We start from the raw sequence: 16,782 nt of genomic DNA, 5'->3' as shown, positions 1-16,782 counted from the left end.
GGAAACAATCCAGAGGTCCTTCAACAGGTGGACACATAAACTATGAACATTCATACCAAAGAATACTACCTAACAATCACAAGGAACAACTGATACACGCAACAACCTGGATGAACCTCACAGGTGCTATGCTGAGTGAAAGAAGCCAGTCTCAAGAGGTTTCATGCTCAATGATTACAAGTACAATGACATACTTGAAACAACAAAATGATAGTGAAGAAAAACACAGCAGTGTTTGCCAGAGGTCAGAAGTTCAGGGGCTGGTGGAGAGGAGGTAGGGCGTGACCATACAAAAACAGCACACGGGGGACTGTGGGAGTGATGGAACCGTGATCTATCTTGATTTTGGTGGTAGTTACCCAAACCAGACATGCATGAAAATTCATCGAACTGGGACTTCCCTGGTGATCCAGTGGTTAAGATTTTGCCTTTCAATGCAAGGGGTTCAATCCCCAGTCAGGGAGGTTAAGACCCAACATGCCTTGCAGCCAAAAAAATAAAACAAAAAACAGAAACAATATTGTAACAAATTCAATAAAGACTTTACAAATGGTCCACATTAAAAAAAAAAAAAACTTTTAAAAGTTCATAAAACTGTGGTGGTGGTTTAGTTGCCAAGTCGTGTCTGACTCTTGTGATCCCATGGACTGTGGTCCTCCAGACTCCTCTGTCCATGGGGTTCTCAGGACAAGAATACTGGAGTGGGTTGCCACTGTACACACACACCCACCCACCCACCCAGAGAGTCCTGATCACAAATGCTGTGACAGAGTATGAACTAGCTGGTGTTTCCTTGGCATATCTGCCTCCTGCAGCCCCTTCTAAGAAAATCTCAGGAGTCCACCATCACAACTGTCAGGAAGAAACAGAGTATCTTCCTGTGGAATACAGGCTCACTGACTCAAGACCACAGTCCGAAAGAGAGGCCAGGCAGGGAAAAGTTTCAGAAAAATAGAAATCCTATTCATGTTTTCTGAAAGAGGTATGGTTTGACATTGCAAGCACAAACCAGCACTCTGTGAAAAGCCTCCTTCCAAGGAGCCTGGTTTGTTGGGGAAAGTTTACAACAAATGTTTCCAAGAGGGGCTGCCAAAAAAACTGACTACAGGTAACCTTGAGACCCAGGGGTCTGGACTGTGCAGACACCATTGCAGTGATCTCTTGGCTGTGACCTTTGCTTCTCTTCCTTGGAGAGATGCCACCGATAGAGCTACAAATACAAAGCAGTTTTCCCACTAGGGAAAGTAAAGTAGTTGGGGAACATCACCCTTTGCTCTGGAAAAGGTGAATGATATCTAGAAGGAATGGGAGAATAACACAGTTAAGGAAGTTACAAAGAGAAATATTTTGAGGAAGAAAAAAAGGAATCAAAACAGCAGTTGAGAGGTTGAGAAGAGGAAAAAGTTAACACAAAGGAAGGGGAAAGCTGACCGGCTCTGCAGATCTGGGGCTGGACGGCAGGTCAGAGATGCAGACGAGAACAGTGGTACCAGACACGCGAAAGCAAAAGAGCAGAGGACCAAGTTCATAAGCCCGGGAACGTTCCCTTTTTGTTAACTCTTGTGTCCCCCACACCTGGGACAGATCTGAGCTCACAGGAGATCAGTGAAGGGTTGCTATACGAATGAACAAGAAGGGAGACTGATGAGAACCGGCAGGAAGGGTCCAGAGCAGTCACCCAGGAACTGCTACTGATGCGTGGACTGTGTGGGCCAGCAGAAGGCAGGCTGGCTTTTCATGATGACACAAAGGAGGACACGCCAAGATGTCGCAAACTTTCCTCTATTAATTTTTAAAAAATAGGAATAATTGTCTTCCTAGAAGCAATCAGAAGCCCCACCTCGCCAGAAGTCCTGAGGGGGATACAGAAAGGTATGGAAGACTGGATGTGGTTTTCTTCTCTTCTGGCTGAAGATCATGATGTGCAAAGAGTGAACAAAGACTGAACAGCCATTTGAACTGATGGTGTCAGAGACAAGGGCTGATTTTCTGGACATACGATACGATACGTATCGATACATCCATATGATAATGTCAGGCCTGACAAGACGCAGGGTCCGTTCCATGAACATAGAAATGATACACTGGATAGAGACTGACTGAACTAGTCTACTGAAGCTGAATGAGGGAGGAAGGAAAAACAACTCAGATAATAGCATAAAATCAGGTATCTTGGAGGACAGCAGTGAGGACATAAAAAACAAGAGTGGAGAATTCTAGTGTTTTCAGAGCAAACAGCATCCAGGAAGACTGGACACAGTATGAATGGGTGCAATAAAAGTAGAGTATTAATAATAAAACAAAGTGCTATGAGGTATCAGCATAAGAAAGTAATTTTTGAGGCATGGTAGAACGGGATTCTGGATGGCTCAAAGGAGACAGATCTGATACAAGAGGGAGGTCTAATGTCAGGAGGGAGTATGTCTTGATGGACACCATTGGGAAGGTGAATGCCTGACGGAAAAAGCACAGAACTTGAGGGTGAGAGTCCTAGAGAGTATGTAGAAGTGGAGATCTAGAAAGAACATCCAACCTACTGTTATAAGGAGGTGAAACAGATCACCCAACTAGGAGAATCTGGGTGATATTTTTCTATATATAGAACATTAAATGAGCATAAATGTAATATAGACTGTCAATGGGGGACTTTCAATTCCTTAGACATTTATAAGATACTTAATTCCTACTGAAAAATTCTTATCACTTTAATAACAGGATACCTTTCTCTTCTGGACACTGATTCTAAATATTAAACATGTGGATGGTAAAGTGCATTAATAGGAATTTGCAGGAGAGTTACCATGTTATCTTGGCATTGAAATGGCCAAGGCTAAGAACATGAGGTATGGCCAGACCCACAGGCTACTCTGTAGACTCCATGAAAGTCAGGGAGCTTGTCAGGCTTGCTCCCCACTATGACCCAGCACCTCAGGCATTAGGTCTGGTACTCAATAACAACTACTCGAATAATTAGGCAATTCAGTATGGTGAGAAACTCTAAATTGAAAATAGATTAAGGGGATGAAACCATTATGAAACCATTATGTACCAATGTGATTAGGAGACAGACAGATAAGTACCCAGGTGGTGCTAACGGTAAAAAATCAGCCTGCCAGTGCAGGATATCTAAGAGGCCTGGGTTTGATCCCTGGGTTGGGAGGATCCCTTGGAGGAGGACATGGCAACTCCCTCCAGTATTCTTGCCTGGAGAATCCCATGGACAGAGAAGCCTGGTGGGCTACGATCCACAGGGTCGCACAGAATCGGACGTGACTGAAGCGACTGAGCACGCATGCCCCAGGGGATAGATAGAAAAACCGGAGAGAATCTGTTTCAGGACAATATAAAAGAGAACATCCTCAATAATGAGCGCTAGGAAGTAGAATCTCAGGAAAAAGCTGACTATATACTATCAGGGTTGCTGAAGCCAACAAGGGTTCCCTGGAGACAGACCTAGATAACTGGTAAAGTTCTTTACAACCCTGAAATTCTCCATTAAAAGTTTCCATTGCAAACTCAGACGGTGTCTTGCTTCAGTAACAATAAATAGTGTTTGGCTATATTTGGAGGAATGAGTCTTAATAGTCCCACATTTCAGGTGTATTGTGGATTAAAGTGAATTTTGTAACTTAATTTGGGTATCTACTTGTCATCCCTTGTACTCTAACCAAGCAATATGGAGACATCACTAACAAGGGGTGCATGAACACTGAGGCAATAACACATTGTTTCGACTTACAAAGGTAATTTTGAACTTGATATATGGAGCCACCAAAAAAACATCACCATATGAGGGATTTGAAATTTGGACTCCATGAAGCTGACTATCTGATCACCTGTCAGAATCTGGCTCTTAGATTTGAATTTAAGAAAGGAAGCCATAATGAAACATTTGTATTATAGAGCTAAATTCCTTTCTTGGATTCCTGTTCCTCTTCTAGTAGAGTTGTAGACTGAAATTACGTGATTTTTTCAGAGCTAGGATGCCAACAAAAGACATCAAGATTAGCAACCATGAGGTTCATGAATGTGAAAGCATTTAACTGTTAAATTATTGGATAAAGTTTATATTGGATTATACTCACAATGCATTAACAGTATTATCAGGTAGAAGATAACACATGCTATCTCTAACGCATGTGATCACCTAATAGGATTTCCCTGTGCTTTTCTTTCTTTCCCTCTTGTTTTTGTTCAAATATTGCCTTCCCAGTGAAGTTTCCTTGACCATCCCATTTTTTGGGTTTGTTTGTTTTGTTTTGGGCTTTTTTTTTGTTGTTGTTGCATGGGGAGACTTGTGGGATGTCAGTTTCCCAACCAGGGATCAAACCAAGTTCCTTTCAGTAGAAGTGCAGAGTCCTAGCCATTGAATTGCCAGGGAAGTTCCTGACAACCTCATTTTAAACTGAAACTTCCCTCCCACACTCCTTACTCTTTGCTTTATCTTTTTCCCTCTTGTGTTATAATATACCATGTAACATACTGGGTTTACTCTCTGCCTCCTACTCCTGCTAGAATGTACATCCCATAAGAGAAGGCAGTTTGTCTCTTTTGTTTCTGCTGTATCACAAGAGTCTACAACAGTGCCTGACATTTAACAGATGTAGATGCTCAATAAACGTCCATCGAGAGGGCAAGAGTATTATCTAGCATATAAGAAAGGGGCCCTACCTACATGGACCAGGATGTGTTGTGTGGTGTTTGTGAGCTATGTAACTTCTTTCTGCTGCTGTATGTTAGGAAAAGTGAGAGATTCTCCTTGCTTCCTTCAATATAATGTGAGAGTGAATGATCCATGAAGGCAGTTCCATCTTCTTAGTGGAACAAGACATAAAATCAAAATTCTGTCATTTATTCAAGCAACCAGACCAGTCCTGAACAAATTTCACCCCAGGAAAATCCTCTAATTTTGCCCTACCTTCTAGACATAGGAAGTAAACACCATAAGCAACATTATGCCTCTATGACAATAAAAAACAGTATCTTAACTGAACCAAACATAATTTTGATCCTTGTCAACCATTTTTCTGTGTACATAGCCTGAAATCAGGCTAGGCAAGTAGAACCAAAATAATTCTTTAGACCAAATCCTTCTTAAAGCAAAAGCTCCATTATCAGAAGCATATCCAGGAATTAGGGTCATCCTTCAGTGATCAATCCTTACTGGTCTGAGTATGAAGTTATCTTCCACAGAGGCCTCACAGTGTAATGGTACAGATTTTTGGCTGTAGCACCATATTGCTTGGGTTCAAACACTGCTTCTGCCTCCTGCTAGGTGTGTTTCCTTGGGTAAGTCATTTGAATGTTCTGGCCTTAGTGTCCTCATCAGTAAAACTGGGATAATAGCAGCACTTAAACTGCATAACCTTTGAGAATTAAGTGAGTTAACAGGAATAAAGTTTTTATAGCAGAACCTGGCACATATAGCATTCAATAAAAACAGAGCCATTATATTATCAGGGAGTGAGAGTACCTTTAGCAATTGAAGTTTTTACCAGATGACTTTGAGCAAATTACTCTGACTCCTAGCTGCTCCTGATCAGTCGCTCAGTCGTGTCTGAGTCTTTGCGACCCCATGAACTGTACCCTACCAGGCTCCTCTGTCCATGGGATTCTCCAGGCAAGAATACTGGAGTGGGTTGCCATTCCCTCTCCAGGGGATCTTCCCGACACAGGGATCAAACTCAGGGGTCCTTCCACATTGCAGGTGGACTCCTTACCATTTGAGCCACAAGGCAAGCCCCTGACTCCTAGAAGGCTGGTAATTTGCAACGTTATCTGAAAATTAAGACAGGCATTCCCTCTTCATTACTAGCAACACAAATAAAAGTCACAATTATAATGAAAATACACTGTCTTGATTTTCTTCCTTTAGGAGTGTAACTTTTTAAAGAAGGATAAAAAGATAAAATTTCCCCTAGTTATTTTATTGGCTTTTTAATAGTTGTACATAGTTGCAGTTGTGCATATGTGCTTTTGGTTTGTATTTTAATTTATTGTCATCCTTCTCCATGGTATTTTTTCAATCTTCAATTTCTTTTGTAAAGTCCTAAAGCACCCAGGACTGTTTCTGTTATAGTGGATAGTCAATAAACAACCAACTCAAGGCATACTTTAAGAGTACATACCAGGTTCAAATTATCATGTAAAGCACAGGAAGTGGGACAAAGATGAGTGACAGAGTCGCCTCTTTTAAATAATTTACATAGTAAACTGGTAGCAGACACCTAAACCGGGAAAGAAGTCCAAGTCCACACGTCCTAACAGAAGGATAAGCACCAGAGGGGAGGATCCTACTAGATGAGGCTCCATCAAGGACAAGAATATCTTCGGGAAAGAAGAGACATGTTGGGACCCTTGCAGGTCTGGCAGTACTTCCCCAGGTGCAGCTGTAGGAGGAAGGTGCTCAGAGAAAGACGGAAGAGCAAGAAGAAAGGCCGGGGGACACGGGGGCTCAGGGCACGCTCAGTGAGGGACCCCAGGGGACGGAAGTCCAAAGCAGCCTAATAGCAGAAAGATAAGGCAGGAAAGGTCATTTTGAATTACCCTGAGAAGAGCTGAAGAGGCTGGAATTCATTCAGGAAATAATGTGGAGTCAGTCACACTTGCTGAGCAAGAAGCGAAGGACCAAAGTTCCACGTGAGGCAGAGTTCCCATGGGGGTACACAAGATGATCCGGGAGGGTGGGCACAGATTTCCCCACCTAGCCCCAAATCCACAACAACCCCTGATCTCTCGGGCCACCCAACTCTTGGGCTGTGTCCTTGTAGTTAAGAGGAGCTCCAGCATCTGAGGTCTGGCATCTGAGGAGACCACTCTTGCAGACTCCTCCCCTGTGTTCCACTTCAAACAGTGAGTTTCTATCCTGAATCCTTTGGTAACTTCCTGTCCTAATTACCTTCTCTATTGCCTGGTTCCTTAAAAAAAAAAAAAAACAAAGGTGGGGATGGTGAGGTCTGTTCAAGTCTTTTTGGTTCCGGCACCATCTGCCCATGAATACTACCGTCTAAGTAAAGAACACACTGGCTCCTAAGGCTTGCCTGCACCGCCCAGCCTCGCTCACTGGGGCCCCCGTTATGTTACCCTTCCTGGTGGAACACGTGCCATTTTGTTGCAAAGGACCCATCACTGTACTTGCTGGTTTGAGACCTGAACACTGTTCGGATTACTCTAGGGTTCCTGACGGCCTGCACCATCCTGAATCTTCTCTGTCAGCCTCACCAGCTGGGTCAGGTTCTCCTCCTATAGGCAGACTTAATGCCAGAATCCAGCCTCTCCCAGCATACTCTAGCATTCCACAGCTTTCTAGAGCCAGGCTGGCTCATATCTAAGTAGACCAAAGAGGCAACCTGCAATAATTGATAACCTTCAGTGACAAGGACCAGATAACGGAGAAACCCAAAGAAGGGCTGAGGGTAGAGACCAGCACAAGGCGAAAGAAATCAAGTAAATCACAGGTTTAGGACCTGAAAGCATGTAGAAGACAGCAGCAGGCAAGGACGGATCAAAGAACTCCATGGTCAAAGTCTGGATGCCAAAGAAAGCCAGACTGGGGCGGGCAGGGGATCTGCTTTGGTTTGGAAAGTATTTGTACACAGAACTTTCCCCTCCCCATCTCCTCCCTCTCTGCGCTCATTCAGAGCACATGTCCCTTTCCTCTCTAAAACCAAAGTTTAAGTTAACAGATAGAAATAAGTAGGACTAGCGTAATGAAACCTTCTGGTGACCGCTACTGCCGCCAAGTGAACTTTATATTTTCTATCTCCCTTCACTAAAAATAATTTGTTTCTATTCCTGAAATTGTATTTTAATACCATCCCCAAACACAGAAGTATTTCTGAATGTAGAAGCTTGCTGTTGCTGTTCAGCCGCTAAGTCGTGTCTGACTCTTTGTGACCCCATGGACTGCAGCACGCCAGGCTTCCCTGTCCTTCACTATCTCCTGGAGTTTGCTCAGAGTTGTGTCCATTGAGACAATGATGCTATCTAACCATCTCATCCTCTGCCACCCTCTTCTCCTTTTGCCTTCAGTATTCCCCAGCATCAGGGTCTTTTCCAATGAGTCAGCTCTTTGCATCAGGTGGTCAAAGTGTTGAAGCTTCAGCTTCAACATCAGTCCTTCCAATGAATATTCAGGACTGATTTCCTTTAGGACGGACTGGTTGGATCTCCTTGCAGTCCAAGGGACTCTCAAGAGTCTTCTCCAACACCATAACTCAAAGGCATCAATTCCTTGGCACTCAGCCTTCTTTATGGTCCAACTCTCACGAAAAAGTAAAGATATTAAAGTGAAGACATTTTAGATGTTAGGCCAATGTTAAGCATCAACTGTGGATATGTGTTGGAGAGAATAAAGAATCAAGTTGTAAGGTCTCTGGTGCCATGGCCTTAAACAGTATTGAAGAGTCATTCTCATAAAAGATTACTGTTGGTATCTCATACTCTGTTCAAATCTGTGATACCTTTAGGGAGGAATGGAATTAGATGGTTACTACTCCAGGCACCTGCCCCATCGCTCAGTGGTTTGGGGAAGAACGGAGTGTGGTCAGAGGTCCACAGACCCTCTCTTCTAAACCACAGGGCATACAGCAGATATTCACAGCACTGCTCTCAGACATCAAAATATCTCACTGTAAAAACTTCGCAGTCTAACTCTGCAATCTGACAGTCCAACTTAACTGAATGTCTCCCCTGACTGTGTGAAAGCAAAATCTGATGCATGTTTCTTAAAAGAAAAGTCTCATCAAAATATCTGATTTTCTTTTATTTAAAAAATTGACATCTGGAAGGAAATTAATTGATGCCTGGCATGTACCATTTTTTCAATGTATGGACAGAACTATATAGGCCATATGAGTGGGTTCTGAGTTAACCCGTGGTCCTCAGGCACTGCTGCCCATCAGGTACTTGGGTCAATGTGCCTGGGCCTCCGTTGGAACCTGGGTTTGGGAGATGTGCACGCTGAGAAGAGAGTGGGGTGAGGAAGGGTCCATTCACTGAGACAGACACCAAACCTCTCCCACGGGTTTAGGGGAAATGGGAAGGGGAAGAGAGGGGACAAAAGAGAAAGAAAAGTCAAAGACAACCAAAATGAAGGCATCTTTTGAAAGTCAATAAAAGCCGTTTTGTAAAAGAAGAAAGACGCACCAGTAATGGCAGAAGTGGTGGAGGATGAGATGGATGAAAACGAGACAGTGACGCTGAACATCAGGAATGAGAGGCCTGGTGCCTCCTGGATGGAGTGAGTGCTGGGCACAGGGGCAGACGGCAGATGGAAGGGGATGGTACTGTGGAGGAAGCAGAAGCAAAGGTACAGGCTGGATTTTCCAGACGTCTGGTCTTGGTCATAACCGGCCATGCAGAAGAGGAACAGCCACGTTTAGACAGTGGGTGTGTTTGTATTACCAGCTTTGGGGAGATGAGAGCAGGGAGGAACCTCGGCCACCACTACCTTCCTACCCTCACCCTTCCAAAAAAAGGGGAAGAAAAGATTATGTAGGGGAAAAGTGTAAATGAGATTGTGAGTTCTAAAGATAGGGAAGTGACAGAGCTTAGGTGGGACCCAAGAAGGGTCCTTTCACTCAGGAGATGAAAAGTGAAGAAAAGAATCACTGAGGGAGAGTAAATAGACAAGACTATTCTGCCATAAAACCCAACAGCCTATGGATCATCCCAAATAGAACTGAAGACACAAGTAAATTTCTGCTATAGAACAAGCCCAAAGAACTTGAAGTCAGGGCATAGGCCCAGCCTGCCTTAGAGGACAAGACAGTCTTCCAAATCTAACTGACTCAAGGATGACCAAGCAGGCAGAAGACAGGACCTTTCTTAACTTCCACTGCCATAAACGTGTGAGAACAATGACATTTATTACAATGGCATTAATAAATCAGTGTTGCATCCTACCTACCACCAATTAAAATTCCACCCGTCAACAGAGGAATGGATAAAGAAGGAGTGGTACATACAGACAATGGAATATTACTCTGCCATAAAAAAGGAACAAAATCGTGCCTTTGCAGAGACACGGGTGGACCTAGACACTATCATACAGAGTGAAGTAAGTCAGAAATAGAGAAACAAATATTGTGTAATATCACTTACATGTGGAATCTAGAAAAATGGTACAGATGAACTTATTTGCAAAGCAGAAATGAGACACAGATGTACATAACAAACATAACGCTTCTAAGAAGGGAAGGGAGGTGGGATGAATTTGAGATTGGGATATAGACACTATATGAGATTGACATATATACACTACTATGTATAAAACTGATACCTAATGAGAACCTACTCTATAGCACAGGGAACTCTACTCAACGCTCTGTGGCAACCTAAATGGGAAGGAAATCCACAGAAAGAGAGGATAGAAGTATATGTATGACTGATATACTATACACGTAAAACTCTATACAGCAGACACTAACCCAACACTGTAAAGCAACTATACTCCAGTGAAAATTAATTTTAAAAAATGCCTACAACAGACACCCAGACTGGGAAAAGTGGTGATAATCACTGTGTAAAGGAAGACAGTAAGATTCACATTCTTATGACTCTAAAGCCAAGAGTTTAGAAGAAAGAAAAACAAAGAAGAGTTACTTTTCTTGGAAAAAGTTAATCTTCTTTCATATCCCCCAAATACTGTAGATCTTGTGTAAGGTGATCTTTGACTGCAAATGGTCTTGGTCATGTCCAAACCCCTAGATTTCACTGCTTGAGACAATGTATTAAAGAAGAGAACACCTTTCTCTTGGTTATTTCCAAAAGCATCAGTTTTCCTCTAAATGTGACATCCTCCCTCAATGTGAAAAAAACATGTTACACCATTTTGTTCCACCCTTTATTTTAGGCTTTACTAATACATTCCATAAAGCACAGCAGAAACTGAAGCCTTAAAATAAACATATGTATATAAAACATATGTATATATATGAGGTGACAGCAAAATACTTGGGACATTTGATAACACCTTAGGAAATTCGAGCCAAATATCAGTAACAATATGGGTTTAAAAAGAAATGATGTGAGTAAATGCAGCAGAAAAATTCACAATGAATTATTAATACATCTACTTGGCTTGTTTTTACTCTGTTATGTCACAATTTTGATGCAAATACAAAAAACAACCCAGTGAGGCATCTAATAACTTTCTCGGGTTTTTAATGTAATTCAGCAGTCTTAGGAACTAGAAATAGCATATCCATAAATAACTTCATGGCACTCAACTTATATAAAATTTTGTGTGAATCTGAAAAGGAAACAATACAAAGATGGATAGGCTATCCTCAATAAATATGGGATAATATAAAGTAATACTTAGTGCTGTTTAAAATGACTTTTCTTAAATATTCTGGGTTGGCAGAAATGTTACAGCCTCCCTACTATTAAAATAATTAAAAAGAGGTGACAAAAAAAAGATGAAGGGCGGTTCTTTGTAACTGTTTCTACTTTAGGGAGAGAAGTCAGCAGAAGAGATTCAGGAAAAGGGCAAGAGGGACAACTGAAGAGATGTCCATCATTTCTTTTCAACGTCTTCTTACTGCTACTGTCCAGAGCCTTACTTCCATCTTGGGTTTCCATGGTAACTTGAAAAGTCAGATTCCCCAAATGCTTAGGAAAACCTGAGAGGGATGTCCTTAAGAAGGCCAGTCTAATTTCATCTACAACTGAAGAACAAGGCAGAGCAAGATGCCCAGACAGGAGTTCGAAGGAGTCAAGGACCCACAACAGAATCTGGGACTGAAAGCACATTAGAATTCAACTCATTCAACTCTGATCTAACTTGTTCAAGGTTACACGGTCTCTTGGTGGCAAGGACTCAACTAAAACCCAGGTATCCTGCCTTAGCACCAGGCTCAGTGCATCACTTCCCACTGCTCCTAACCCAAGAAGCAAATTAGGAGCTAAAGCGAATTCAATAAGCAAGCTATCATTATTGCCCCTAAGCCAAGTCTTTTTTCTTTGCCTGTCTTCCTATTACAGAAACTTTCCAATACTCACAAATAGAGATAGGAGAATAATAAACTCCATACATCCATCACCCAGCTTAAACAATTACCAACTTATGGCTGATCGTTTTTCATCTATCCTCCCCTTCCCTCCAGGATTATTTTAAAACAAATCCCAGAAATAGTATCATTACTACCTTTTAAATATTAAATGCTCAAAGAAATGATATAGCTATAGATGCAGCACAGAAAATTTTCTTGAGGAAGTCCTGGTGTCTCTATCTTATATCCTTGTGCTATTGGTGGTATTTTCCATTTTATTTCACAGCTCTAGAACTAAAGGCCAGCTCTTACCTCAGCACAGACCGGTAAGATATGCTCTGTAATCCATGGACAATACTAGATTCTGGGGCAGTGAGGAATTTTTGATGAAGGGATTACTTTAGACAAACATGGAAAAAACTGAACTTGCACAAGAGATAAAATGTCTATCTTAAAAAATATCACTGATATTGGACACTTATTTAAATCAAGCTTAACTCTGGCCTGAGATTTAAAGCCAACTTCGTCCATGAGTTCATATGAAAGGTACTAAACAATGTAATTCTTACGGCTTAACAAATCCACAAAATAAAATAACGACAAATAGTTTTCACACCAATAGCACTGTGTGTTCTTCAGGACACATACCATTTATTTGTCCTAGGACATGACAGAAATTTAAAATTAATAAATATAGCAACACTTCTCTTTCATACAGCCATTTAAATTTTGCCCACAGAACAAGTACGTTTGGAAGACATTTTAAAAATTCTTAATTAACAAATACAATTATGCTATTGGAACTAAGCAGACAGAGAGATAATAGAGTGTGTATGTATGTAAATGGATACTTGCAGCTATAACACTGACAAATAACATTTCCACTTCTAATTTTCCACTTTGTCTTCCTCTCCCTACACATTAATTTTTATATGAATTTACAAGTACATATTTAAAAACAAGACTATGTTAAAAAGCCAAAGTGAACAGAAAAAGAAGGCAAATCAGAACCTTAAGTTCTATCACTCTTAAATGAAATAATTTCATTTCAAATATAGATTAATTTTTTCCCAGGAAAAAAAAAATCTGCAGAATACAATCTTTTACCTTTTGGAAAATTTAACAATTTATCTTCTAACAAAGTTATGATATTCATACCTGCTGATGTTTCTCTGAATTTGTCACTCGTCTTCTTTTTCCTCCATTTCCAAGGTTTAAAAATTTTACCAATGGTGGAGAGTTTCCCCTTTCTCTTGAAGGGAGGTGTTTGGGAGCCTGCTGTTGGGCCATCTGAGTTTGCTACAGAAGCTTTGTCCAGTCCGTCAACTGTAGAAAGAAAAGTCAAGTCAGAGAAAAGCTGTAATAAAAGTTTGAAACAACATCATCTATTTCTTCCTGCACTGTTCAAAGTAAGCATACCCACTTTAACTGGAATTTCACATAAAGTTTATTTTGCCCCATTTCCCTGCTGGTAGAGCTCTCTTCTAATATCAGTCAATAAATCAATCACTCAGAAATTATAGTCCCTTAGATACTGATTTTGAGGAAACAGAAAAGAAGCAAAAGAAGCATAAAAGTTAAGGCCAGATAAATAGGGGTCTGCGAAACACAGCTAAATCCATCTGTAACAACTACATCTATATTTTTGTGCAGAAGTAGAGTATTGTTAAGTGAAAGAGGATGTTCCTCCAGAGACTAATTTGGCATTCTCTGTAATGAATATGACAGTCATGGTGTGGTCAAAACCAGGCTTTTTTCTTCACAAAATAAAATTTAATGCCAAGAAACTAAATTTTAAATTTTACACACCAAAACTCTTTTGCTTCTATTACAAAAAAATTTTTTAGCTTCAAATAAACTGATAGCTATCACGAATGACAAGAAATGTGGAAACGGTAGATGTTCTAGGTAATAGAACATGTTTTTATGTGCCTCAATCTTTTCGTCAACCAGAAGAAAGGCCCTGAACTTTATGTTGCCTTGCACTACGTTCATAACTGAAAGAAGATGGTGGTAACTTATATTACCCCAACAATCAAATTTTAGTGACAAAAAACTGGAAGCAACTCAGAATGAATAAATGATGGTATTTTTCATGCAATGAGATAGCACTTAGCAACTTTTTAAAACGGAGCTATTGGTACCTACAACATGAATGCATCTCAGAAACAGTGCTGAAGAAAACAAAAAAAAGCATCACACACAAGAGTATGTGCTGTGTGGTTTTATTTATATGAAGTTTTTTAAAAAGGCAAAATGAATTTTGGAGAAAAGAAAGAAGAAAACAATCAGAACAGGTGGTGTTTCCTGGAGTGAGATGGAGGTAGGAATTAAACGAGAAGAGACCTGAGGGATCTTCCTGGAGTCCTAGAAATTATCTCAATGAAGGATGGACTATACAAAACACGTGCTTCCCAGGTGGCACGAGTGGTCAGGAACACACCTGCCAATGCAGGAGATGTGGGTTTGATCTCTGGGTTGGGAAAATCCCCTGGAGGAGGGCATGGCAACCCACTCCAGGGTTCTTACCTGGAGAATCCCATGGACAAAGGAGTCTTGAGGGCTACAGTCCATGGGACTGCAAACAGTCAGGTACAACTGAAACGACTTAGCGTGTGCGCATACAAAACACATCAAACGGTGTTTATGATATTGTGTATTTCACTTTGTGTAAAATCTACCTTTAAAAAACCATAAATAGTAAAGTCCAATTAATGGCATGCATGCTGATAGCGATGAAGTGTACTGATGTTCATCAAAAATAATAAATTGATGGATAGAATGGAGATGGATAAATTTATAATATAGTAAAATGTAGCTAAGTGTTGAGCCTAGGTGGTGGATGTGTGGTGATTAGTTGTATAATTCTCCCATCTTCAAAACTTTTAAAATAAAATATTAGGAAATACTAGGATAAATAAAACAAATATTGAATGGCAAGAACCTCTGCTTCTAGGAAAATGGAATAGACTTACTTTTTCTTATTTCTCCTGCTAAATACAAATAAAAAATACCCTGAATGTTGTATATAAAACAAACATGAGGGACTTTCCCTGGCGGTCCGGTGGTTAAGACTCCACGCTTCCACTGCAGGGGGTTCGATTTCTGGTCAGGAAACTAATATTCTGCATTCCATGTGGGGAGGCAAAAAAAAAAAAAACATGGATAGACTAACAAGCTGAAAAGAAAGTAGACCAGTGTGGGCCCTCAAGACCTAAGAAACAACATGGAGGTAGGATCCCTGAGTTTTCTTTTAGTCTCATGTATTCCTGATTTGCAGCTGAAGTGGTCACCAACCCGAAAACATCAACAAGCACAGACCAATAAAGCCTCAACAAATAGCCTGCTCCCTCTGGTCAAACGAGCAAAAACGACAGGTTAGCAAAACAGAAGACTTTTAGACGATAACTGCTCCACTCCAGACAAACACTGCAGAAGAAACTATGACCACCCATGCCAACAAAGGCTGAGTGGGGAGATCAGATGTCTACCCTCACAAAGCTCTAATGAGGGGCCCCAACATCCCTAGGAGAGTGGTGTCAGAGAGGACCAAGTAGAGAGCCGGAAGCTTCCTGCATGCCATTTATAACAAAGCATCGTCTACAGTGTCAGAGGAGACCACACGGGAGCCTGGACTTCCACCCGTAACCAGTAACGAGGCATCTCTTCTTCTCCCTCCCTCCCCAATGTGGGATCACACCAAACCACTGCCCAGAGGAACAAGACAACCTCCATCCGCTATGGTGTCAGTAGAGACCACGTGGGGGTCTGGAAATCGAACTATGCCCAGAGTAACGAAGACCCCTCTCCCTGTTTCTGCCACGAGATACCAACAGAGGATGAAGGGCTGAACCCGGGTTTTTAACCTCCTGGCACTAGTGAGGCAGCACCCTTTGCCTCCTTGCCTGGAGAACTGTCAAACAAAGCCAGTTAAAACAAAGGGTTTCAATAAAGATTTACAGTCTAATATAATACAAAAGTGTGGAAGCTTCAGTCAAAAATCACCTGACATACCACAAACCAGGAAAATCTTAATCTAAGTGAGAAAAGATAATCAGTACACACCACCACCTAAATCCTTACGAGTTCTCCTTCCAAACAAGCATGATAAATCCCATTCTTCCCACTCAGAAGGTCGACTCTAATCTCAGGCAGAAATGCAAGAACTGCAGGGACTGAGTCTTTTGTAAATGGTCCCATGCTGGCTACAGTACAGCAGGCAGAGAGAGAGACGGGTCAGGTTAATTGTAAAGCTAAGTCAGAGTTTAAAAGTAAAATCCTTATTTGCTTCACTTTCTTGGTGGCTCAGAGGGTAAAGCGTCTGCCTGCAATGCGGGAGACCTGGGTTTGATCCCTGGGTCAGGAAGACCCCCTGGAGAAGGAAATGGCAACCCACTCCAGTACTCTTGCCTGGAAAATCCCATGGACAGGGTGGCGTGGTGGATCGCAAAGAGTCGGACACGACTGAGCGACTTCACTTCACTTCACTTCCACTCCTGTCCAACTGCTTTCCTTACACTAGGAGCAAAACCAGGGAAAAACGGAGTGTATGATATTTCTTCTTCATGGAGACTTTATGCTGAAGATTCAATTTTGAAACAATTTAAATGTTGTGAAATATAAAAGGACTATTACAAACATGGGAACTAAAGCTACCATCTCCAATTCACCTCTGTGGCTATAGACACAACAGACACACATTAAGTTCTCATTTCCTCTAAACCTACAACCCTGGCACGCCATTAAAATTCTGCTTTTGATCTGAACCACTAAGGAATAATCTATT

General features: G+C 41.4%; 1 protein-coding gene across 5 annotated transcripts in view; it reads right to left on the bottom strand.

The window, feature by feature from the left end:
* The window catches only part of PHACTR2 (phosphatase and actin regulator 2), a 291,012-nt gene that overhangs the window by 85,582 nt on the left and 188,648 nt on the right, over nt 1–16,782 (bottom strand). For all 5 annotated transcript variants that reach the window (XM_043456807.1, XM_043456804.1, XM_043456806.1 and 2 more), the window contains exon 2: nt 13,155–13,322. In XM_043456807.1, coding sequence (XP_043312742.1) covers nt 13,155–13,322 — 168 coding nt within the window. The remainder of the gene's footprint in view (nt 1–13,154; nt 13,323–16,782) is intronic.

This window comes from Cervus canadensis, chromosome 33 (assembly GCF_019320065.1).
Source record: "Cervus canadensis isolate Bull #8, Minnesota chromosome 33, ASM1932006v1, whole genome shotgun sequence".
Taxonomy (NCBI): Eukaryota; Metazoa; Chordata; class Mammalia; order Artiodactyla; family Cervidae; genus Cervus; species Cervus canadensis.
This window is presented reverse-complemented; position numbering and strand designations above follow the sequence as displayed.